The 26,766-nt window shown below is 32.0% G+C and overlaps 3 protein-coding genes across 4 annotated transcripts; 2 read left to right on the top strand and 1 right to left on the bottom strand.

The window, feature by feature from the left end:
* Positions 1-1,524: 1,524 nt before the first annotated feature.
* Positions 1,525-10,315, top strand: LOC108489443 (uncharacterized). The gene is made up of 16 exons (XM_017793999.2): positions 1,525-2,109; positions 2,539-2,714; positions 3,479-3,644; positions 3,802-3,854; positions 4,306-4,449; positions 4,562-4,666; positions 4,755-4,880; positions 5,172-5,372; positions 6,093-6,199; positions 6,284-6,446; positions 6,641-6,706; positions 6,936-7,029; positions 7,779-7,891; positions 8,393-8,463; positions 9,068-9,221; positions 9,451-10,315. The coding sequence occupies exons 1-16, from the start codon at positions 1,755-1,757 to the stop codon at positions 9,895-9,897; spliced, it is 2,541 nt and encodes an 846-aa protein (XP_017649488.1). The 5' UTR covers positions 1,525-1,754; the 3' UTR covers positions 9,898-10,315.
* A 1,986-nt stretch (positions 10,316-12,301) lies between these two features.
* Positions 12,302-15,942, top strand: LOC108487223 (rhomboid-like protein 19). Its single transcript, XM_017791517.2, has 8 exons — positions 12,302-12,518; positions 12,634-12,758; positions 13,962-14,022; positions 14,106-14,272; positions 14,527-14,632; positions 14,738-14,940; positions 15,032-15,169; positions 15,540-15,942. The coding sequence occupies exons 1-8, from the start codon at positions 12,507-12,509 to the stop codon at positions 15,640-15,642; spliced, it is 915 nt and encodes a 304-aa protein (XP_017647006.1). The 5' UTR covers positions 12,302-12,506; the 3' UTR covers positions 15,643-15,942.
* Positions 15,943-16,062: 120 nt separating this feature from the next.
* LOC108488384 (MLO-like protein 12) lies at positions 16,063-19,721 on the bottom strand. 2 transcript variants are annotated; one of them, XM_017792662.2, is made up of 15 exons: positions 19,417-19,721; positions 19,246-19,303; positions 18,936-19,171; positions 18,729-18,845; positions 18,571-18,631; positions 18,385-18,473; positions 18,100-18,174; positions 17,910-18,004; positions 17,777-17,826; positions 17,619-17,659; positions 17,350-17,523; positions 17,222-17,257; positions 17,051-17,118; positions 16,902-16,962; positions 16,063-16,704 (listed from the first exon to the last, which is right to left on the bottom strand). In XM_017792662.2, exons 1-15 carry the CDS (start codon positions 19,537-19,539, stop codon positions 16,252-16,254), a joined length of 1,737 nt encoding a protein of 578 aa, XP_017648151.1. In that variant the 5' UTR covers positions 19,540-19,721; the 3' UTR covers positions 16,063-16,251. The 2 variants fall into 2 exon arrangements, with proteins under 2 accessions (XP_017648151.1, XP_052876619.1); XM_053020659.1 differs by having other exon boundaries at positions 17,051-17,104; positions 17,214-17,257.
* Positions 19,722-26,766: the final 7,045 nt, after the last annotated feature.

A 26,766-nucleotide genomic window follows, 5' to 3' on the forward strand; every position in this document is an offset into this window, starting at 1 on the left:
ATCCTTTGTCCAATGATTATAAGGTCATCTATATTTGAGAGGTTTCAAATGAGAAAAATTATTCGCATGGACCATATCATTATGCTATTTATAAGATGAACACTACTTCTTGGAAGGTTTTGAATCATGAAGAATTACAGCTTCCTAAATACCTAAGTCCATTCCCCGATGAAATTAATGCATGTGTAAATGATGTTTGATACTGACATGCCAACTCTAAGATCCTTACATTTTATTTGAGCAATGACGTTTTTAATTGATAGAACGTCCTTGTTGTGAAGTATATGAAAAGTTTTTTCTTTTACGTGATTATATCACAACTCTAATATCCTCGCATTTTATTTTAGCCTTTAGCATAACACATATATAATGTTGAGTATGTCTAATACCTTCAATAACACACACAATAATACGCGCGCACAAGCAAAGTAGTATAATAAGTTCCATGAGAACTTACTTTCTAAACAACAAAATGAGGGAGGGGCGCACTTCCAATGTCTTCACTCCAAGAGATTCTCTTTTCCTTTGCTAGACCCTTCGCTAGTCACCTTATTGTTTTAATAAACATATAAATATTATAAATATATGTATTCAACATCACGACAATAATATTTTAATGGCTCAATAACTTATTCAATAACTTATTCAATGTATGTAAATATGAAATGAGATGATATAATGCCCAGATAAAAAAAAAAAAAACTTACAAAAATCGCAACTTTCTCTCAATAACTTGATACTCTCGTATTAGAACACAAACCCTAAATCATTGGGAACATATGGTTTAAATATAGTTTTTAGGATGAGTTTTGCAAAAAGAAATGAAAAAATTTGGCGAAGATTTGTAGAAAGATGAGTAGAAAAGAAGAAATGAGAAAATGGAAGTTTCTTCCCTGTTTTAGATATATGAAAGATGATGGCTTCCTATTTTTTGTTTTATCAATTTTAATAAAATATGTAATGGTTAACAAGTCCAAAGTTAAAAAGTTTGGCCAAAATTGATTTTTTGAGTACAAATGTTTTATGTAGTGTTTCACCATAATGTCTTATAAATATTAATATTTATCATAAATATATGTCAATTATTTAAAATATCTCCAGTAAAATTATTATTTTGCTCCTCAACTCACATTTTATTTGATTAAACTCGAAATTTTAAAATATTTTAATGTAATTTCTAATAATTTGTCAACAATCTAAAATTAATTAGTTCCATAAAATTAAAATTTTTATCCATTGAATCCATTTATAGATTCTAAAAGATTCACGGAAATATTTGGTATTGTAGTTTTAAGTCTACAACTAAAATTAAAAGATTGATAATATAATATAAAGATATAATAAAATATTAAAAATTATATAAACTAATTTTTAAAAAACAAAAAAACGAGAATACCAAATACCCAACCATAAATTAATATTTTCATAACGGTCCAACTGCCAAAATTTTCACTGCGGTGAAACCCACCGACCTTTGTAGTCTCATCTGAAATCTGCAAAATAATCGCTATGTGTCTATTTGCAATTGGTGTGCAATATTATCTGATAAATTTGTTTGACAAATCATCTTCTTTCAAGGAGTTAAGTTTTGCTGAATTGACCGCAGCAGATCCCTCACTCTTTCACTGCCTTCTTCCCTCTCCATTTCTTCTTTCTAGAGCCACAAAGTCACTTCGTTTTCCAATAAATAAACAACAATAAAAAAATCCTCCTCCCCCCCTCCCCCAAAAAAAATAAAATAAAAAAATCAGAGGATGGCTTTAGCAACATCGCTGACAGCGTCGATGTCGGTGACGTCGCTGCGGGAGAGCAGAGTATTGAAGACGACGACGTATAGGAGAAAGCAGCGAGTAAAGCAGCAGCAGCAGCAACCACAACGACTTGTGCAGGCTTTTTTTGGTAACTTTAGTCATTTCGGTGATGTTGTACGTAGAGACATGGATTTCTTGAAGGAAGGAGTTCAAAGGGGAGTGGAGTGGGCGAACGAAACGTTTCGGATTCCTCAGGTTAAGAAAGCCGTTGACGACGTCGTTTGGCTTCGGAATCTCGAGGATCCTAACTTCTCTCCGCCTGCGCAACCACCGTTGTGGCCTCAACCTTATTATCCAGGTTTTCTTTTCGTTTTTGGCCAAATTAGTAATCAATTAATTATTGAAACTGTTAGATAAGGAGAAGGGAAAATGAAGTGGGAAGTGAAGGAAGATAGGAGAATAATTTATTTTATTTTAGTTTTTGGCGAGCTAAGAAATTAATTGAACAGTTGAAAATGTTATTTAAGTTTCCATGCTGCTATTCCTTAGATTGAGATAAATGCAGAGAGAGAAGGAAAATGAAGAGAAACTTTTGTTATGCTTTCTCTTGTTTGGTTTTGAAAATGGAGAGAGAAATGAGCGAAGAGAAGATAAAATTTTATTTTGATTTTGATTTTTTATATTTGGTTAATTAGAAACCATATGGAGATCAAATTCAGTTAAAAGTTTTTTGTTTTCATTTATCCTAATTTTAGTTATTGATAGTGGAATACGATTATTTTGATAGCACTGTCTGGTATGGATTTGATGATGGCTGATCTTAAAGCATTGGAAGCTTATGTCAGTTATTTCTACTACCAGTCAAAAAAATGGTCAAAGCCACTTCCAGAAGCTTATGATGCGGAAGAAGTAGCTGATTATTTCAGTCACCGGCCCCATGTAGTGGCTCTTCGACTTCTCGAGGTAGTTAAAATGATTGATCAATCGTTTTATGAACTTCTATTAGGTTTCTACTTCTTCTATTTGTCCTTTACAGAAGTTGTTAAAAAATAAATGGTAAAGGAAAAAGTTAGTTTTGGTTAATCATAAACAAATGATTAAAATGTCTCGTTGATGTTTCAGATGATAAAAATAAAAGATTACAAAACGAGACCTTTATTCTTTTATATATCATTCGTTACAATATTTAAAATCACGCATTTTATTTGCCACAGAAATCACAATTTTATTTATAGTTCTTTGAAAATATATTTATCTGTCTGTATCCTAAGATGTGCTTTACATTTTTGCTCCTGGAAGTAAATACAAGTAGAGCATTTGGAATCATAATATATTTTATTCTTTTATCTAGAATAATAATGTGTAAATGTGTGTTACATTGTAACAATTTTCTTTTTTTAATTATGTTTGTAATTCTTTTTTGGATATTGCTTTTACCCCTTATCTAAAAAACAAGACAACAATAACCAAATGAATTTATAACCAGAGGTGCTTATTAGTTGAAATGCACATGGAGCAGACAAGGCATGATCAGCAAACTTGTTGATAAGATAACATATATAACTTTATAATTCCTAAATTCTGTTTTGAAGTCGAATCTACTTTCCAAGATTTTCCTTTCTGAGACAAGCTACGTTTATTATATTTTCTGTTCACTTTTATGAGCATCTCTTTGAACATTTAGTTACACCAAGTCTTTTGGGGCTCACGATTTTGTGTTCTGCAAGGTTTTCTCATCCTTTGCCTCTGCTGCAATTAGAATTCGAATGGCTGGGCTCAAAAAGTCCTTAAGACCTGGTTCATCTAAAGATATTGATGAGAACTTATCACAGTACAACTTTGGGATGGTGTTAAAGGAAACAATGCTAAGCCTTGGTCCCACTTTTATCAAAGGTCAGAATGTGGTCTAGTTGAAGCTTGAGCACTTAATTTGCTATTTGCATCCTCTCATAGTTGTTTTTCTTTGAGTTATATGCGGGGCATTTTATTTTTCTCCTGCAGTCACAAGCTTACCAATATGCTAGTTACATGCATTTGCTTGCTGATGCAGTTGGGCAGTCCCTTTCCACAAGACCAGATATTATTGGTCCTGAAATTTCCAAGGTCAGATTACAGAGAATTTTTTTTATCATATATTACTTGTACCTTATGTGGGAACATTTAAGTGACTCATTTTGTTTATGTGGTTGCTTCTAACTGTTAATAATTCACTTTAGCAGGCATCAATCTATTCATACGTATATGCCATTAATTTCAACATTTTCTTGCTACATTGTCTACTAAATTTAATAAAAAAATTGATTAACTTTACATTGTTTTTGTTTTTTAATTGTTCATAATGAGATTCAAATGCTTTGCATTCTTTTCTTCATTTATTAGATCATTAACGATTATGTTTCAGCCTTCAGAGTTGTGGCTCTTAATTTATGCTTGAATGTGTATTAATCTATTACTGGGAGACATGATCTAAATATGAGGTTTCTCATATTCTCCTTGATTTTCTGCATTTTTAGTGAGCATGCCTTGATAATTTGGATTGAATTTACGATGGCAGGCTTTGTCTGAGCTACACGATCAAATACCTCCCTTTCCAAGACCTCTGGCTATGAAAATTATTGAGGAGGAATTAGATTCTCCTATTGGGTCATTCTTCAGCTACATCTCTGAGGAACCAGTAGCTGCAGCATCATTTGGTCAGGTGGGCTGTAAATATCACATATCTCATGATATCACTATCTTTTTTATTTCTTTTTCCTTGTATAACTCACTTCAGTGTTTTTATTGTGGTCTTTTTTTAATTACCCTTTTAGGTCTACCGTGGGTGTACACTGGATGGTTCTGATGTTGCTGTGAAAGTTCAACGTCCTAATTTGCGCCATGTGGTAGTGCGAGATGTTTATATTTTATGTCTTGGGGTATGTATTGACATCTCTATCAGCATCTCCCTATGTGGTTGAGAATTCAATTTCTATTTGAACTTGGTAATTGATATTCTTTTTTCAGCTCGGGCTTTTGCAAAAGATTGCAAAGAGAAAAAGTGATCCTCGTCTATATGCTGATGAGCTTGGCAAAGGTTTAGTTGGGGAACTTGATTACACTTTGGAGGCTGCTAATGCCTCTCAGTTTCTGGTAATGATAATATTGGAACTTCCACAAAAAGTTGCATATTGTCACCATAATGAGCTTAGTTATTATAGTTGGCCAAAATTGTCTTCTGTCTGATATTATCAGCCTACTGAGACCTTGTATTGAAAATTGAGTTTAGAGTGAGGATGAATTCTCAGCCATAGGTTAACTTTGGTTGTGGCAGTCATGGATTTTGATTTCTATTATTTTTCCTTAATTCAAATATTTTATGTTTCTAAGTACTTGTCTTGGAAAGATGCCCTTTCTTCAATTAACTTGATGTGCCTTTCACAGGATGCCCATTCTCACTTTTCGTTTATGCAAGTTCCAAAAGTATTTCAACATTTAACCAGGAAGAGAGTTTTGACAATGGAGTGGATGGCTGGTGAGAGTTCAACTGATTTACTCTCTATTACTAAGAGCAGCTCCATCAAGCACGGGTCCAAATATTTAGAGAGGCAGAAAGTTGATGCAAAAAGGCGTCTTCTTGACCTAGTGAGTAGTGATTTACCATTAAACCCTGCATTTAGCATCTGATAGCTTTTCTGCTCCTGACCAATCACTTTGAATTTGACCGTGGCCTGTGGCACATGTATAGTCACAATAAGTTTACATTTAGGTGGGTGATTTACTAGAGATCAACTGGGAGTGATATCAATTGTCATGTCTCTTGTATACAATTAGACTATATATATAAAGATTTTAGAGTGATCAACAAGGGGTTGGAATATTCATAAATTTGCAAATAATCTTGCTATATATATGGTGCAAACTGTAATATATATTTGGTTTGTTTACCAAGAAGTTCACACGATAAGAATATTAAACAGCAAGCACTTAACAAGTCCAAAAATTTGGATTGGCAGTTGAGAATCTGAGTAAGTAGTGGAGGTCAAAGGTTTGGTTTATGTTTTAAAATTTGAATTTCTTTAATCTGCTGATTGCAAAAGTTATCTGCTGTTTTGAATATATCAGCCACATTTTGGTGTTAAGTCAGTCCTCCTAAATACCTATTAGGCTAATTAGATTGGGATTGCATATTTTACCCTCAAAGTTGGTAACTCTTAAACTGATTTTCTCTTTTCGCAAAAAAAGAAAAAAAGAAAAAAGGAAGCTTATTGTCTATAATACTTGTATATAGAATGCTATGCCAATATGACCTAGCCTTATTTTATTTGCAATTGGTTGAAATCTTTTTTGCTATAACTATTTTAGGTTAACAAAGGAGTGGAGGCATCACTTACTCAACTCCTTGAAACAGGCATATTGCATGCTGATCCACATCCTGGAAACTTGCGTTACACGGCATCAGGACGGATAGGGTAAACTTGTGTTGCCTTCTTTGTGTTAGAACTTCTGGTTTTGCTCTGCTAACTTATTGTTTTTAATGATGATTTCTGCATCAGGTTTTTGGACTTTGGTTTGCTTTGTCGAATGGAAAAGAAACATCAATTTGCAATGCTAGCATCCATAGTGCACATAGTAAATGGTGATTGGTCATCCCTTCTTCAAGCTCTGACTGAAATGGATGTTGTAAGGCCAGGAACTAATATCCGATGTGTTACAATGGTATGACATACTTCTTTAATGGCTCTATACACAGACTAAAAATTTGTACTTGAGCTTAGAGTTTTCTAAGAGACCTACAGTATTTTCTGCTTATTGTTAATGCAGCAAAGCCTAGTTTTTCTTGTTGCTTTTATCATGTGGTAACTGTTGAATTCTGCCAATAATACTGACCCTGAATCTTGAAAATGGTTCAGGATCTGGAGGATGCCCTTGGGGAGGTAGAACTAAAAGATGGGATTCCTGATATCAAGTTCAGTAGGGTGAGAATCAATATTTCATAATTTCATAATTATGAAATACGACAAATACCTATCATAATTTCATAGCATTAATTCCTTTGCAAATGCTTATTATCAGGCTTTCCTTTTTGACTGTCCATGCTAGTACTTTTACATGATTCCTCTCAGTGGCCCAGCTAAATTAAAACAATATTTCTTCTTACTGTTTTATATTTTTAAGTGGTTGATTGTCATATTGGCATTGTTGAAGGTTTTGGGCAAAATATGGTCTGTAGCTCTCAAATATCATTTCCGCATGCCTCCATACTACACGCTAGTCCTACGTTCTCTTGCGTCCTTGGAAGGTAAGTCATTGTCTTTCAGATGTCTTCATTTTGAGTTGATTCTTTTGATTGATTTATTTATTTAGTGGTAAATTCATTGTTGGTTATTCTTTTTTATTCACCTGGGTTGTAAATTGTAATCTCATGTCACAACATCATGTTTTGCATGAAGACCACCAAAAGTGGTTAAAGAATGGATAGTTAAAAGTTTGGAAAGAAGCAATGTTTTATAAAGGATTCAGAAGTGCAGTGCATAATTTTGATAATTCTTCAACTTCTATGTGACAAAAAGAATACTGTTATCATAGTACTTAATCGTTACTAATTGAACCTCTGGCAGAGGAACCAAGCCTAAGTGTTTGCAATGATTTAAATAACTGATACGGCTTGACTCAAATTTAGTTGGCCGAAGTTTTTGTTGTTCTCTTGTTTAAGATATTTGTGAGAAAAAAGTTCATAGAATATGCTCGGGAGAAGAACTAAAATACCAATCATGGGAGTGATGCCAACAGATTTTCAGTTGTCAAGTGGAGTAGGTGTATATGTATGTAGGTTTTCTGTCACACATATGATACGACTCTGCATTTTCTTTCATGTATCATTTCTGACAGTATATCCTATGCATTTTTCTTTCATTGCATATGTTTCTTTAATTGTTTTTCATATCTGATAATCTGTAGTTCATTATTTCTGGTTCTTCTATACCAAGTTTACACATAATCATCTCAACTGGCTTTAATTCACCAAGCATTTTCCTGATATTCCTTCAGGTTTGGCAGTAGCTGCAGATCCAAGTTTTAAGACATTTGAGGCAGCTTATCCTTTTGTTGTCCGCAAACTTCTAACTGAAAATTCAGCTGAAACAAGGAAAATTTTACATTCGGTGGTGGTTTAACCCTGTAGTTTATCTATGAATATTGAGCATCATTATGAAAGTCTCAATCAGTGGACCTTTTTTCTTTGTAGCTCTGTCAATAGGCCTGAACTGTTAATAATAGTTTTGGTCCCAAGTATTTTCCTGCTACTAATATAAATATATTTTAGATTTTGCAATGTTCGTTTTCTAGATTAGGTAATGATTTTGAGGAAAAGTAGCTTAAGCTTTCTTGAGTTTATTGCTGTTATGTGTTTGAACTGTAGTTGGATGTGCTTCTGCTTGCACTGTTATCATCCAAAATTTATATTTCCAGAAGGTGAAACTATAGTTAGTTCCTAATTTCCAGCACTGTAAAATGCTTCATTTGGTTCTTAGGACCTCTCTGTAGTGGTCACTGCTATATGGGGTACTGAACTATGTTCTGTTAGTAACACTGGGTATCATTGGGAGATTCCTGAGTTGATTTTGGGTTCCTTGTCTAATCTATTTGATGTTTTCCCTATACAGGTGGTTTTGAACAGAAAGAAGGAATTTCGGTGGGAGAGGCTGGCACTTTTCATGAGAGTTGGTGCAACTAGGTACATTCAACTCTCATGGTTTACCCCTTTCTCTTCACATTGTCAATGATCATGTGCCCATATTTTGGAGGATTCTTTCCATAACTGGATCCTTCCAATTTCTGTTAGTGCATCAATCAAATTTAATTACATAGAAGGGGAAGGAAAAACCGTTCATCAAGAATTTAAATGCTTTTACGTCAAAGTCCTGCATGTTCACAGATACTTTCCATGGCATTTCTGTTTGTACTTATACCAATAGGGGAAAAAAGAGAGGAAGAGTTGTAGATTCCAGAATCTTCTATCCGAATAGACAGCCATGGTGAAATGAACTCAATCCATTTAATGAACTTAAAATGTGTACTGTAGAGTTTCAAGAAATGTAAGTAGTTCTCAAGGAATTTTGTGTCTAGCAGTAAAATGTAGAAGAGGCTCATCCTTCTATGATTAAGGAAATGTATGCTTTTGGAGCAAGCATTGCTATAGAGATATATATAAGATGGTCATTTGCTCTTTATCATGTGCTCTCAGGACAGGCACCCTAATGGTTTCCTTTTTTTGGGTGTGTGTGTGATAGCATTTATCCGTTTCAAATTTAGGCTCTAAATATGAAAATTTTCTGCAGAAAGAGTTTGCAGTTGGTGGAAGCTTCAAGTGGTGAAACTTCCCTGGATAATTTACCTAGTAGGACTGATGGTGTGTTTGACGTTGCATATTTGTTGCTAAGGCTTTTACCATCTAAAGACGGTGTGGTACTAAGAAGACTTATAATGACTGCGGTGAGTGCCGTTCAGCTTGATTCCTTTTCTATTTCCACCTTTCCTCCTGAACATAAAAATGGTGTGATATTAGACGACATATAATGACTTACAGGATGGTTGATGGCAACCAAGAATACCAAGGGGCTTTATTATTGTTAATATGTTGTCTTACCATGTAATTTTGACGTGGAAGCTAGAAATTTTTTTTGTTCATTTTGTATTTTAAACTTGTATGTTGGATAAGCAGGATGGAGCTTCATTAGTACGAGCTGCAGTTTCCAAAGAAGCAAAGGCCTTCCGATTCCAACTGTGCAAAATCATTGCTGATATCCTATACCAACGGATGGTAAAAGCTCTTGGGCAACTCGTGCCAGCTAGCCAGTATAGTTACAAGTTAAGGCTGGCCGGTGGGCATCAGAATACAGAGCTACATCCATCTGCTAGATTATCTACAAGTTCAACCGTCTATGACTACCAGTCCCTTTTAAGCGACCGGCGACTGAAGCTGATTTTATCCAAGATCCTCAATTCCGCAAGAAAGGAACCAGCATTGATGTTACGGTTTTACTGGGTTTCATTTGTCACATTCATCGCTGCTTCAGCCCTGGCTTTTCATCGGCTTTTAATCTCTTTGTCAGCAGCGTACATTGGCCCAGCATCATTCATTCCCAAAAGATTTGCAATCAGCGCATGAAACTTTAGTAGAACCCTGCAGTGAGCCTATTCTTTTTCCATAAAAAAAATTTCTTCAAGCAGCCATAGGTATATGTTTGGGAGACGGTAGCTATATGGTATTTCTGGGATGAGTTATATGTATATAAAATATCACTGTTTAAAAGCTTTGAAAGACATCAAATGGGGAGAATTTAACGCCTTGAGGCTAGTGCTCCTGCAGCGATGTAAGCCATATCATGCAATATGAAGGCAGCTGGCAGTCTACGTGACTTTGGATACCTCAAAGCTGACAGGGAACATTTTTGTCTATAGAACTTGTACGTCTAATACCTAAATGTAAGTAGTCGATAACTTTAAGTTTCACCATTCAATTGAATTCATCTATATTATTTTACTGTAATTGATAATCTTACCATAGCTCCATTGTACTCGTGAAATTATATATTTTTAAAAACACCGATGTTCGCCATCTCAATATATAGTTTATATCCTGTTCAGTTATCTAGTATATTAACACAAGAAAAAGTTTATTTATTATTTATGTAATAAATACCATAAAAAGTAATTGGCAATTTATAACTTATATTAGAAAGATGAGTAAAATTTTAGTAAAAGTAGGACTTTTTCAAAAAGTAAAAAAAAAAAACATGAGTAGCAAAAGTTACTTAATTTATTGTAACTTATATGCTAAAACTTGTTAAAAAATTTGTTCCTACCGATCATAACATTAGTTGCAAGTTTTACTGAATATGCTTTATTATAATTATCCAAATTCTTAACACAAATTAAAAGATTTAAAAAAAAAAATAAGCATGGTGACATACTCCCTTAATTGCATGCAGTTCTTTAATGGCATCTTCGATTATCATTATCCCGTATAAAGCTTCAATTTAGGTTTTTAGATAGGATACGTACCAAGAGAGAAGAAGTTGGTATATTCTTGCTAAAGAGAGAAAGTTTAAATAAAAATATTAGAAAATGTTTACGGAGGTTTTGCCCTTTTCCTTAACCTGATTTCTTAATTGATTAACTATTTACAATATTTTATCTTTTTTGTAGGTTAAGATAGAACCTCTAATTCAAAGAAAAAAATTGTGCAAACAAATAAAAATCCTCTAATAAGTAAGTTTCTGAAGAAATAAGTTGTCACAAATACAATGATGTTGAATTCAACCCTATGTCTACGTAAAAGCAAAAGAATTTTCTCACTAATTTGCTTAAGCATTGCTCAAATAGTAATGTTGTAGAATCAGTCGCCATAAAATTTTGGAGTGACTCCCAAGTTAGTGAATTCTATCACTCATCTTTTGTAATACACTAATTATAAGTTACTCCCACCACCAATGTTAATGGTGTGGATTCTTTTCTTTCACTACTTAATGATCTTCATGTCCACTAAAAGAAATATAAATCATTTTGTTATCTAACATAAATTTCTTATTTATTTTTCTTAATTATATAATTTTGTAAAACTTTATTATTATCTTTTGCCTCTAATACAAGCATTTTAGTTTATAACAATAATTCATTTATTTGAGGGTAAACTCTCAAAATAGTCACTTTTATTTACTTTATATTATATTTTAGTCACTTACATTATCGTATTATAACATTTTAGTCATTGAGCCATTAATTTCCGTTAAGCGTGTAACTATAAGTTTACGTGGAACGTTAAATCATCATTTCAAATAAAGATTTTAGGTCAAATTATACAATTAGTTCTCATATTTTTTTCAATTTGATCGATTTAATTTTTTCCTTTCATGTTCTTTTAATTTTCTTTTTTTCTTTATTTTCCATTCTCTTCTCTTTCTCCATTTGTTTTCTTCATTTCTCCATCTCTTTTAACATATTTTTTATGTTTTCTATTTGTTAAAATTAGTCCCTATACTTTATTTTTTGAAGCATTTAATTTTTTCTTTTTGTTTCTTTATTTTTTTTCTTCTTCCCTTTAGTTTTAACAAATAAAAAACATAAAAAAAAAACTACATTAAAAGAGATGGAGAAGGGATGAAAGTAGAGGAAGAAGCAAAAGAAAATGGAAAATAAAGAAAAAAAAGAAAGTTAAAAAACACACAAAAAAATTAAATCGCTCAAAAAAAAATATGATGACCAATTGTATAATTTAACCTAAAATTTTTGTTTGAAATAATGATTTAACATGTTATGTCAGCTTAGTGTTATGCCGTTAATGGCAATCAATCGTTCAGTAACTAAAATGTTACAACACGTTAATATAAGTGACTAAAATATAATATTTTAAACATAAATAAGTAAAATGTAACCTTAAATAAATAAAAATAATTATTTTAATAGTTTAATTAATATAATATTATTATTAATGAATAAAAATACTTATTTAAATACGCTATTATCCTCCTCTATTTAAAGGTCGAATGAGATTGAAAAAAGCTCTAGCATTATATAAAAAAATGTGTTTGATATAAATTTATATTAAAATTTAAGCTGTTTTCCGTAAACATAACGGCGTTATCTCACTCCGATCAACAACATTAAGAAAGCCCAAAAATCAAATCAAAGGAAAATAAAATAAACATCTCCTTTTATAGATCACTCCGTTCTTCACTGGAAAAACATAATCAAACTGCTACAAAATAATTCTGCACCATGAGCTCTCCGGTAATTTGATCTTTGTTTCTCCAAATTTCTATTCTACATTAACGAAATGAAACCTATCCAAAATGAATTAATTTGCTTTTTTTTTTACAATTTTTTTTTTAATTTGAATTTATAGGGAAGTGGAATGTTTAGTGGATTTACAAAGTTATGTAAGGGATTGGCTGTGATATTAATCGGTGGCCACGTTGTGGTTCAGCTTCTTCCTACTTCTGTTACTTACCTTGCTCTTATTCCCGCCAGGTTCTCTTTTATATATATATATATATTTTCTCATCAGTTTTATGTCAATTTCATTCTATTTGGCGTTAGAATTTTTGGGTCATGATTTAATATTTGTATCGGTTGCTCTTTACGGCTCGGTTCTAGTTTTAATCAAAAAGTTGATATTTTGACGAGCTTGTTGGACTGCTTCAAGATTTTGTTATTTGGATGTTTAGATCTGCGTTTGTGAATAGTGTTATCTTTTTCTTGAAATTGGCATGCTGTCTTTTGATGGGTTTTTTTCCTTCGTAGTTAAGTGAAAGGCATATGCTTTGTACAAATGTTCAAAGGAGGTGACTTGGTACTTTGTTCATTTGAATGCTTAGATCTGGATTTAGGAACTTGAAATAAACTAGTAGTAATCCTTATGTAATGATTGTAGCTTTCTTTTTGAACTTGCTTACTCTTTTCCGGTGAGCAGTTGCTAGTTAAGCAGAATATTTATTGCCTTTTTGCATATTTGAAAAGAATTACATGAGATTTTGATGTCCTGAAGCATAGATCTGGATTTTGGTGCTTTACACAACCTTTAGACACCATTTATTTTAGCATCTCCATCTGCATAGCTGCTTACTGTGTAATCGGCTTATTTATTTATTTAATGTTTTATTTACCCTTGGCTGAAGGGATCTGTTATCAGGATTTGTTTTTAGAAAACCAGCACCCTACCCGTTATTTATTCTGGGATTAAAGCTAGCAATGGTTTTGGCTGAATTGGAAAGATTAATATCAGATCCTGTCAAAAGAATGAGTTTTGCACTTTGAGGTGGGAGATCTGGTTGTAGTGCATCCCATTTGATGTTAGTAAATATTGAAACAAGAGCAACATATTATAAATGGCCTGCTCAGACTTTACAATGAATTGCATGCTAGTTGCCATTATGATATGATTTCTTAGCCACTAGATAAGCATGTTCCATGCCAACAATCTCTTGGCCTATTGGCAAGATTATTATGTTGTTTGGTATGAGAGATTGGATTCAATCCTTAGCAACCCCACCACCTACCCCCAATTATAAAAAAAGAAAAAGAAAGAAGATAAAGCATGCTCCTGTATATTGTTGATTAATATATGTTGGAATATTCGTTTTCCTTGAGATGCAATAGAGTAATGCTTTGGATTGCAAGTTTTATTCCAAGGACTTAAAACATTTTTTATCCCGCCTGAAACCTTTTTTGCAGGACTATTCCTTTTGGTTGGAACCTCATAACTGCTGGTTACATTGAACAATCAGTGCATGGGGTATTAACATTTATTTACTCTTTGTTTTACCTAATATTCTTTTTTTTCTTATTAGTCGTTGTAATGGTTACTGATTTCTGCAGGTGGTTGTTAGCACCCTTGGTCTTCTTTTCATGGGGAAGTTGCTTGAGCCTATATGGGGTTCTAAGGAGTTCTTGAAGTTCATCTTCATAGTTAACTTTCTGACGTCTGTTTGTGTTTTCATTACTGCTATTGCTTTATACTACCTAACAATGCAGGAAAAGTACCTGTGAGTACTTTGATCTTCCTATGTCTTTAACAGAATTTAATTCTGTTTATTTCTTCTTCTTCTGCCCCTCCCTCTTCTGCTTGTTCTTTTTTTCCACTAGTCTTTTCAGTCAAATGTTTGAGAAACAAAAGAGAGTGAATTTATAAAATTGAAGTACACTTTCTCATGTTCTTCTCTGACTGAATTGTAGAAATGTTGACTTATTATGCAAAATTTGATCTAATATATTTGCCATTCATGTTGATAATTCTTAGTTACATGCCTCTTTCCGGCTTCCATGGGGTGCTGGCAGGCTTCTTGGTTGGCATCAAGCAAATAGTACCTGACCAAGAGCTATATCTCCTAAAAATCAAAGTAAAGGTAAAGATTTATGTTGCGAGGTTATTTAAGTCTATTTGGCATAAAACTCTTTCTAGCTGGGAATTCCCCCTTCACACCTTTTATGATGCTTCCTATGCCATGCAGTGGTTGCCATCACTTATGCTATTGCTTTCAATTGCCATAAGTTTCTTCACTCCAGAGTCCGCAACATATCTTCCAACTTTGATATTTGGGACATATATTGGCTGGATTTACCTTAGGTACCTGCAGAGAAAACCAGAATCGAAGCTTAGGGGAGATCCAAATGAAGATTTTGCATTCTCCACATTCTTCCCTGAATTTCTCAGGTATTGTTCAGTTTCCTTTTAGCCTATGAAATGACCAGTTCATTTCTCTCCCCCATTTTTTCTCTCTCAAGTATTTGTCATTGATTTACAGGCCAATCATTGATCCCATTGCATCAATATTTCACCGGATGCTTTGTGGGAAATCTGAAGCTTCATCAAATCCTCAGGGTTATACATTGGGAGGTGCACCATTACTTGGTTCTGACCCCATTGAGGCATCTAGGAGACGGTACCTTTTTCACTCTTTTAATATGTAGAGAAAATGGTTTTCATAAATGTATTCATCATAGCATGGAAATTTGTAGAATAAACTTGGCCAGTTGGCCTTGTCCTTGAAGTTGGATAATTTAGGAATCAGAATTATAGGGAAGAAAATTGCTGGTTACATGCTAAACTTGCCTTAGCTTTGCAACAAATCTAAAGACCGAATACTTGAACGTCACCCAGGTTGCATAATTTGATGTATTCTCTATCACTATTGGGAAAAAAGGAAGTTTTTTGTATTTTCTAGAGAGCTTACCCGGCAGACATTGCATAAGATGTCCATAGTTGCTAAAAATTTGCATTTATTGTGAACTAAACAATATGTCACCTTGCAGAGAAAGAGGGGCTAGAGCGCTGGAGGAGAGATTGGCAGCTGAGAAATTGGCTGCTGGACGTGATTCAGAAGAGCCACACATAGATGGAAATGATCATGTTTGATTGCTAAGAAAGTCCATCGTCATCGACACCCATCAAGGCTTATGCACAATCATCCATATGTGCTGTTGCAGCATATATATAGATTAGAAAGGAAAAGATCCCAGAGCATGTTGTTACCCTTACAGTATAACATAGGCGAAATTCATTCTTTTTCTTTTTCTTTTTTCACTTTCTTTTGTTCCTATTTGTTGATTGCTTGTACAACTGCACTTTGTCCTCATTGTGAACCTTCGTTTTCAATGTATAATTTCTCTTTTTTTCATCTTATTATGGTCGGAATAATACATACCCTAAATAAAACATGTGACAGTCATTTATGAAGTATCTTAAATATTCCATCAAAGAATTTGTTTTATAAAAAAAGAGGTTAAAGTATTATGGCAAATACAAAATGCTATAAAGAATAAAATGAACTTAGTATATTGAACTAATAATTTTTGAAAAAAGTTCTTCGTCTACATACATGAACAAAGGAAGAGTTCAATCTCTCCAAGTTTTTAAGTTTCCTGTATACTGGCTTCAGTTCAAATCCATGTAACAAGTACAAAAAAAAATGGCAGAAGTTAGGAGCATTGTCCCTTTCATCCGAGCTGATCTTCATTGGATCGATTAACTTTTTGCGAACGAGAAATCGGATGGAATGATGTCAATCTCGTGTTGTGTTCGAATTGTTTGAGGTGTCTCAGCATCCATTTGTGAAGAGCCAGACTCTTGAACTGTCGTATCTACATCCCTCATTTCTATCTGTGTTCTATCATGATCATGAATAGGGTCATTGATTTCGTGACTGTGTAGTGGAGAATGGAACAACCCTAGATCCCAGTGATCAACCGAATGTCCTGAAGATATACCATAGGTTTCGGATCTTTGAGGATGTTTATGCAGAATATGAACCGGTGACATCCCATGAGTCGGAGTTGCCGGCCTGCTCGAAAATGGTGTCGTATTCTCGGAATGTAGCAGCCTGCTTTGTTTAGTGTGTTTCTTTGCTGTATGATGCCAGTTTTTTAGTGCAGCTGCAACTCTATCATTAAAGATAGTTGGTCTCATATTAGTTCCCATCTGTAAACAAAACAAAACAAAACAGACAAATTTAGTATCATTGTTCACTGTTATAAACTCGACTTCGAGCTAGATTTTGATTCTTTTTGGATCAAATATTGGTTTTGCATCATGGTCTTAACTTGTTCCAGGCTTATCATAGATCAGAATATGAGAACTGCAGAAGATTTTAAAAGTTTCTATTATTTATATCTTACCTGAGTCACTAAAGCATAGAGTGGAAGAGTCACATAACTGCAAAGGAACTGTATGATAACCCTGAAAAAGTTGCAAATTTTGCATTTTATGAGAAAAGTTTTCACTTTGTTAAATCAAAATGTTGGCCTAAGAAGTTGCATGAACTCACCCCATTGAGACTCTAATGATGACATCTTCAATATGTTCATGGTAGCAAGATCTCATCGTAAATTCATACTGAAATTTGATGAAAAAAGGACTTATTAGATAAGGTGATCAAACAGTTGCATATGAAACACGCAACAGAAGGGAAAGAACTCCAAGGAATAGGATTGTTTACCGTGCTCCACACGAAAAAGGCCAGTTGAAATGCATTCTGGATATGAAATCAAGGATCAATGTACAAGCATTAGCACAAGTGATGACAATGATGATTGGTTTAATGTTGGTAGATTAAAGGAAAATTACCGTAAAAAGAACGACGTGAATGAGAAAAAGAAGGAAGCGTGGGCGTCCAAACCAGAAGAGGTCATCGCCTGGTTGAACCACGGGTGCACCCTTGACTACATCCCCTCTATCTTGAATTCTCAACCCCATTTTGGTTATGATCACTTGTAGCTTGGCTCCAACCATTAGGATTATCTGCAAAGACCCAATTGAGGATTTAAGATTAATTTGCTCATAATCCCAAACCAGAAATACATGTACAAATGAATCAAACATGCTATTGTACTTACAATTAAGGGGATAAAAGGTAGCCATAAATATGAATACCATCCTGTTGATGAAGAGCAAATTGATTATTAATCATTAGTAAGCTCAAAAAAATCCATCACTATGTTCATATGATGACACTATTGAACTCAATTCTTTATGAATATGATGAGATACTTACCATGTGTATAGGCAAGCAAGAACAAGACAGCAATGAACCAGATGATTGGACTGCAAGCACAATCATTAACTTAGCATCGTAAAATTTTAACTAATAAAATTGAAGAACTCTTGGTTAGCTTGAGACTACCAACCTGATCCCTACAACAACTTTAAAATCATCCTCTAATGATCTCTTGATGTATTTCTGGAAATCGAATTTTGTTTCGTTTCCAGGTGCCAAATGTGCCTAAAAGCATTGCAGATTGAAGTTTCAATTAGAAACAAGAAAATAAGAAAAATAAAATAGCATAAAACTCCATAGAAATCCATGGCTTAGCTTACCATGATAAATCCATGCCTCAATGTCAGGTAATCAACCTTTGTGACTGACCCAAAGAATTGTCTTAAGAAACAGACCTATAAATAAAGAATCAAATCAGAATTCATAGCCATAAAATGTCGCCTAAATAAAAAGAACCCTTGCTATAAATTCAATGGTTGCTGGACTTCTTTTACAGAAGGGACTCGGATTTTTCATTTTTCTTGAAATACTCAAGTTTTTTCGTAGAAGTCGGGCCCTCCAAATATATGAAAAAAAAGTTCAGATGTTAAATTGATTGTACTTACAATCCAAAGAGTTAAGGTAGAACGGCTCCAAAAGCTCAGATGCCTGCGCCCAAATGAAGTGTCCCTTGCAAATCTGAACCTCTCTGGGTCTGCATTAAATAAAGTAAATGAATAAACATATGGTCAACGCATATCTAGCTAAACATAAGCACGAAGATACGATCTTCCACATACAAACATACATACCATTGTAGAATTGGTATTCAATTGTCTTTGTCTCATTTTCCCAGGCCTTCCATTTCCTCATCTGCAGTTCAAAGCCATTATTAAAGAAGGGGAAAACAGGCAGAATGAAGAGAGAAAAAGAATCAGTGAAAGTAATTTTTTTTTCTTCATTTAGTTACCTTAGATCTTCCTAAAGCATAGATTATGATACAGTAAAGAATGTGACAAACTGCCAACACAAAGATGAATATATGGAGCTGATGGATACCATAAGCTGAAACAAGTGCAACTTTACCCTGAAAAAAAATATATACTTCTCAATCTAAATGAACAGTTTATATGAATAAACTATGAAATATGCATAGATTAAATCTAAACAATCTTGCCTGTTCTGCACATTTGTCAGATTTGGATGCAAGACTGCGTCTAGGAATATAAAAACTATCATCGTCAGAGAATTCAACAAGCTTTCTACCAGAGGATTTTTCAGAATATTTTTCAGCCTCAGTTTTCTTATTGCATGGATGCCAAGTGTTTGCTACATGTGCTGGAATGCAAATTTCAGATATGGGACCTTGAAAGACTGTTAGAAGCAATGATATGAATCCCATGAGCATAAGCTCTACACAAAAAGAAAAAGAAACACTGTTAGTTTTTTTAATTAAGATTAAAGAAACGGAAATAGTGTTAAATTACCTGCTTTAACCTTCTCAAGTGCTTCATAAAGAGATGTCTTGTGCCTTTTCTTGAACCACTGTGTGAAGAGTGAAACAATGTAATGTTATATAATCAAACATACAACTATGTCAAGAGAGTAATGTCTGAAAATCAAAATGTATATAAGAAAAAAAGAAAGAAAGAACAAACCTTGCCTACAATGTGAATGGCATGTTCAATGAAGATTGAAATAACAACCAAAACAAAGCACACCACAGCAACAGCCCATGTTGGTGTCTCCTCTAATGAACGTGCTTTATAATCATTCGCCATTGATATTATAAAAGCTTGCAATGCTTTTGCAACTATATATATACACGTACGTATCAACAACAAAAGGAGAAAAAGAGAAAAGCTCTTCTTCTGGAATTGCTTTTATTGTTATTTGTTTAAAGCTTTGATCCAAAAAGAAAGTGATGTAAGTAATAAAGAAGGCAAAAGGTGTATTGAGAGAAAGTTGCAAGAAGAAGTGATGTAAAGGTGCTATTTATATAATAGCTTTGAGTTTCAGAGAATTATTACAAAGAGAGATGACTTTTTCAAAGAGAGGGCCTCGTTGACTCTTGAGATTCCCACAGTTTAGCCATGGCTTGTTGACCGATAACTAACTGCAATGGAGACGAAACCAGATAAATTAATTGAAGAATTGAAATACAATTTTATTATTATACTAATATATAATTTTATAAAAATTTAAAAGATAAAATAATAAAATTTCCATTTTTGGAGGAAGAAAAATTGCAAATTAGGTTTCAATTCATTAAATAGGAGAATAAATGTGGTTAAGTACGATCAAACTCACATCCTCTTATACTGACAACAATGTCCATGCCAACTGAGTTAAGACTCAACTGACTATAATTTTTTAAAATAATGGAAAGATTTGGCTAAGGTTAATATTTATTTATTTATTTTGATGAAACATAATTCAAACCATAATACATTTTTTTGAAAACAATAATCTCATTATAAGTTTTGATTATATCAGCTCTTTTTGATAAAATGCTTAGAACTAACTATAGTCTCTGCTCAACCCATAAATAAGAGGATAAAGCACTTCAATGCACTCGAACCCATTTTTTTTATATTAGCAATAATACTAATACTAATCGAGCTAACACTCAATTGATCAAACCATGATATAGTTACTTCTAAACAATTTTTTTTTTAAAAAATCGGCTTAATAATGTTTACAAATACTAGTTAATTTTTTAGTTATAATTTTAAAAAGACATAATATCAAATTTAGCTCTCGATATTTATATCTTTTGTTAATTTGGCTTTTTTTCTTTTTTTACCTAAATTTGGCCCTCGACCTTTAAAAAAAAATCAATTTGGTTATCAACCTTTCAAAAAAAAGTTAAATTATTTTTAATGGAAATCTTGATTAAAACGTTGAATTTTTAAACATGATAGCTTGAATGACAATCCACATTTACTTCATGCTAATTTTTATAAATTTTATGAACTTTTTATAATTTTTTGAATTTTAAATAATTTTATTTTTATATTTTTCAAAATTATTTATTGATATAGTATATAAGACAAATAGTGTCATGTCAGTATTAAAGTACACGTGGATTGTCATGCAAGTTGCCACACAAACATCGTCAAAAAATTATTGTTTTAATCAACATTTTCATTAAAAAAAAGTTATTTGACTCTTTTTTAAAAATTAAGAATCGAATTTAATTCAAAAAAAGTTAAGGATAAAATAATAAAAGATGTAAACATTGTGGGTAAAATTCAAAATAAAAGTTTTTGGTAATAAGGTTACACCTTTAAGTCAAAGACATTAGCGCGTGAGGTGTGGCAAAAACGACAAACCTCCCACTGTTTTTTTTTAATGATAAAATAAATAAAAATAAAAATGCATTATCTACTAAGGTCTTCCATTTTGGCTTTGACCACAACCAATGAATTTTCTAGCAATTTATTGGTGAAGTGTATATATGTATATTATCATTGTTGCTATGTCAACAAAAAATTCAAAGAAATTTTAATAAGATATATTAATTTTAGTCAATGAGTTTATCTTTCATTGTTTTGGATATTAAAAGTCAACTATATGTATTTGAATTTTTTTAAAGAAAAATAAAAAATATTTTAGCACAATAAACTTAAATTATTAATTAACTTATTTAAGTTCTTAAAATTATTATTCTAGACTTTTAAAGAATTTAACTTTATATATTTTTAGATTTTTTGAATTTTTTAATTTTAAAAAATATAAAAATCATTTTGAATTTTAAAATTATTTTGAATTATTTTGTAATTTTTGTTGAGAGAGAGACCAATTTATTCATTTTAAATTTGACAAGGACCAAAAGGTATTTACATCAATCATTATTTAAATTATTTGAATTATAAAATTTAACTCGATTTGAACTCAAAACTTGAATTACTTATTCGAGTTGATTCAATTAACTTAAAATTCGAAATTTTTTAATTTTTTGAATCGAAACGAATTTTATTTACCCCTAATTCTAAAAAGTTTACTATTGTATAAATATAAAAATAATTGATCCAAAAATGAAGATCCTAAAACTGTGGATAGATGTAGTCACTAGGTTAAGTATTTATGCTTTTATATATTAGTGATGAACATGTAGCACCCGTCCGATTGCCCCAAAGACTACTTCAAAGAGTATAAAAAAAAATAATTATTATTATTATTAAAATTATATGGAATTAGAAAGGGAAATTCAATTGGTTCACTTCGATAAATATATGGTCAAAGATTTGGCAGGCAACAACCTTAATGACTTCATACTTCATTATTATTATTTTTTAATGATTCTGTTGAAATTAATCTCACATTCTTGGATCTGGTTAATGTTGGGTTTTAACCTTGTAGTATGAGCCTAAAAGAGTAATCATGGTGCACCAAGTGTTGTTATTTTAAGAATTTTAGTAAATATGTAGTTTTGTTTTTATTTATTTTGGTTGGTTAATTATTGAATTAATTATTCAATTATTGAGTTAATTACTTAATTTAGTGCTTGATTTTTTAGTTGTGAAATTTTAGCCATGGTCAAACCGTAACAATTAAATTTGTTGGATAAAGTTTTACTATTAGTCTTATACTCTGTTTAAATCATGGATTTAGTCATTATCATTCAAGTTGTTCATCTTTAGCCTTATACTTTTTAATTTTGAAATTTCAATAATGGTTTAAGGCTAACTAAATCTATTAGCTAAAATAATATTAATTTTTATTATATCATGGAAATAAAAAATAACATGACATTACATATGTGATAATATATTTACTATATAAAATTTTAGAAGTAACAAATTTTAATTTAAAGAAATTAATAGTTCTTGCTTCACTCATGATTGAAAATTTAAAATTCAAAAAATATATAATTTAGAATGATAAAAGTAGAATATAATACTAAATCTACAATTTGTGTATATTATAAGCTATATAAGTAACTATTCAATAAAATAATCAAATGATAATTAAATAATCCTTAACACATAATTACAAGCATCAACTGTTAAATGCATTAAAGCCCAATGTTAAATGCATTAAAACCCAACTTCAAAAATAAATATTCGATATGGAATAAGATTATTATTTTATACCGAAAATTTTTAATTCTACAAGGGAGAGTTAGAAGTTGTCACAACTTATGTGTCATGTTAGAATTGTGTGACTCGAATCTGGGCCTTAAAAGGTTGAGGTGCAACTTACTTATTAAAAAAATAAAATAGAGAGGCAAGATTGAGGATTTGTGGGTACGAACCTTGCCGCAGTTGATTATAAAAAGGTTGTTTAACCTTTAAAACGTGTGTAGCAGAAAACCTTTTGTATTATGTTTTTTAAAATTAGTGAATTTCTCCTCCTCAGCTTGTGGTTTTTCCAGATAAGGATTTTCCACGTAAAATCTGCATGTTCTTATTTTTCTTTCTTATTGCTTTGCGATCATTCCTACTGTCATTATCGATGTATAGTATAACAAACTGGTATCAGAGTATTCGAGTTGCTTGTCTCGATCATGGTAATGGCAACATTGAAGTATGATATTTTGTTGTTGGATCACAATACCAAATTTTCATTGTGGCAGGTAAAGATGCAGGCAATTCTCGTGCAGATGAATTTGGATGATGCCCTATTAGGGTTAGATAAGATGCCTTTGACATTGACGCTTAAAGAAAAGCAGCGTAAGGATCGAAAAACCTTAGTACAATTATCGAATGAAATTTTACAAGACGTGTTGAAGGAGAAGATCGTCGTTGTGTTATGGTTGAAGCTGGAGCAACTATGCATGTCAAAAACCCTAACTAGCAAGTTGCATCTGAAGTAGTGTATTTATTTTCATTATTTGGAAGAAGGTACGTATTTGGTAGAATACTTAATTGTCTTTAAAGAAAATTTCTCAGACCTAGAAGCCATGAAGGTTCAGTATGATAAAGAGGATTTAGGGTTAATTTTGCTTTGTTCATTGCTCCTTATTATTCAACCTTTAGAGATACAATTTTATATAGTCACGGATCTTTCACTGTTGATGAAGTTTATGATTCCTTAGCCTTGAATGATAAAATGAAACTTTTTGTAGCTGGATCCGACTTTTAGGGAGAGGATCCCATTGTTCGTGAGAGACAAAAATGAAATACTGGTGATAATCATGGGAGGACACAGGAACTAAATCTTGGCAGTAAAGCTAAGAGTAGATCGAAATCTTCAAATAGAGGTAAAACTTGTAATTTTTGCAAAAAAGAAAGGGCACATTAAGTCTAAGTGATACAAGTTACAAAATAAGATCAAAAGAAAGACTGTGAATCAAAAAGGAAAATAACCGAAAAATCTGGTGAAGCTGATGCAGTACAAGACTACAGTGATGGGGAACTCCTAGTTGCTTCTGTTGATAACTCTAAAGTAAGTGATGAGTGGATCCTCGATTCTAGTTGCGCTTTCCATATGAGTCCCAACTGGGATTGGTTTACGACATATGAAACTGTGTTTAAAAGTGTTGTTTTGATGAGAAATAATGCTTCATGTAGAATTTTAGATATTGACATAATCAAAATTAAGATATTTGATGGAGTCGTAAGAATACTTGGTGACGTACGACATGTACCAGAATTGAAGAGAAATTTGATTTCGTTTAGTACTCTTGATTCAAAAGGGTACAAGTACAAAGCTGAAGTGGAGTTCTAAAGATTAGCAAGGGTTCTCTCGTCGTGATGAAAGGGCAAAGAAAGACTGTCAAGTTATATGTTTTGCAAGGTTTAACGGTTACAGGTAATGCAATCATTACTTCCTCTTCCTAGTTAGATGATAATGTTACTAGACTTTGGCATATGCATCTAGGGCATATAAGTGAGAACGACATGGCATAATTAAGCAAAAGAGGACTTATTGATGGACTAGAAAACTGAAGTTTTGTAAGCGCTTCATTTTTGGGAAGTAAAAGAGAGTTTGTAAGACCCCCTAACCCCGAACCGTCGCTGGAACAGAGTTACGAGGCATTACCGGATGTATCAGATAACTTATGAATAATTCACAAATAAAATAACATTCATAGCATAATTTAATTACTAAATTCCTATATTGAACTCTCAAAGTCTAAAGCATACATTTAAGTGAAACGAGACTTGTTTAAGTACTCCAATTTTTTTTTTTATAAATTTCGACAGCATTTCTACTTATTTTTACGTAAATCCCCCTGCAATTAAAACCATATCCATTTCAAGCATAACCAATTCAACCAAATTATTTCACACATTTATTTTCTATTCTAAATACCTCTAATCAACTTAATCAATATAATATCAATTTAAATTTATCATTGTACTAATTAAATTGAAATGGATAAACTTTTTCATTATAATTCTTAGACTTGTAATACTAATATTTTAAACCATTTATATTCAAAACATAATAACCTTTATACACATCCTATGTACATGCCACATTACCAAAAGAAAATATACATCACCAAAAGTTTCTTTGAAGTCGGTCCGGCTTTGGATCTTGATTCAAGATTTGACTTCTACAACTGCAAGACGAAACAACCGTACACTGAGTATGCATATACTCAGTGGGATCACTATAATTCAGTTTATAATTAAATACATTAAATCGAACACATACTTTTACATTACAATTATCATCACTTAATGAACAATTTAATCTTTTTATGTTATCATTCGATTATATATATATCATTTTTATTTCTTTATTTCAATTCTCAACTTTCACATATGCTATATACTTGGACTTGGACTCGGCGGATACACGGATTCCAACCAACACACCAGTACGGCACAATGTGCCTTAACGGTACTACGATACCTAATCGATGTCGATAATGATGGCGATGGCGATATGATATGATATTCAACACACAAAGTGTTGAATCATAAAAAGATATGATAACGATTCGACACACAAAGTGTTGAATCGGTAACGATAATAATAACGATAAAGATGTCGGCACATAAGTGCTCGATCGATGGCAAAAGCAAAACCCGTACTCTTCCTGTAATAACCCAAATTTTACCGTTCTCAAAGCGGTGTATTTTGGTCTCCGTTTCGAAAAGCAGTTAAGTAAATATTTATTAAAAATATTTACTAAGTAAAATGAGTGGTTAATTAGAGTTTAATTAAGTAAATTTAGCTTAATTAAGAGTAATTAGGAAAAATGTCTAAATTGAATAAAGGATGAAAGTTGAATTGTAGATTAAAAGAAAATGAAGAGGACCAAAATGGAATTATGCCATTTGTCCTAAGTGAGTGATATAAACATAAAAATTTGATATTTTTATGTGTTAAAATATATATTAAATTATTATTATTATTTATTATAGTTTTATATTTAATTATTATTGTTATTGTTATTATTATTTAAATTGATATTATATTATAAAATGAATAAAAGTAAGACAAGTGTGTAGTAAAAAAAATTTATATGTGTACCAATGATATACATACACTTGTAATACACATATATGTTTGCTTATTATATAAGTATATTATATATTATTAAAAGTAAAGTAAATAAAAGGAAATAAAGGAAAGGAACAGAATGAAAAGAAATAGAATGTGGAAACGAAACAGAGAAGAAACAGGGGAGAAAGAAAGAAAGAAAAAGAAAAAGGAAAATTTGGGGTTTCAAGGTTCAAAGTTAATTTGGTAAGTCAATTTAGCCCCTTTTCTTGTAAATTTTGAGTTTATGGAATCCTAGAGATGAATACTACTTGATTTAAGTGAAAACTTTGAAAGTTGTTAGCTTTTTAGATATTGTTCTTTTTGAATAAAAAGATGAATTAATGGCTAAATTGATAGAAATTCAAGTTAGAAATGAAATAAGGATTAAATTGTAAAGTGATTCATAAGTTTTATGCTTTAAGGACTAAATTGAAAGAATTTCGAAATTATGGTTTTATGATGAAAATAGATAATTATGTCTAAGTTTGGTTAAAATTGAATAGAAATGAAGTATGAATTGAGATAGAAAAATAACGAATCTAGTTAAGATTAAATTGAAA

Source organism: Gossypium arboreum, chromosome 10 (genome assembly GCF_025698485.1).
Source record: "Gossypium arboreum isolate Shixiya-1 chromosome 10, ASM2569848v2, whole genome shotgun sequence".
NCBI lineage: Eukaryota > Viridiplantae > Streptophyta > Magnoliopsida > Malvales > Malvaceae > Gossypium > Gossypium arboreum.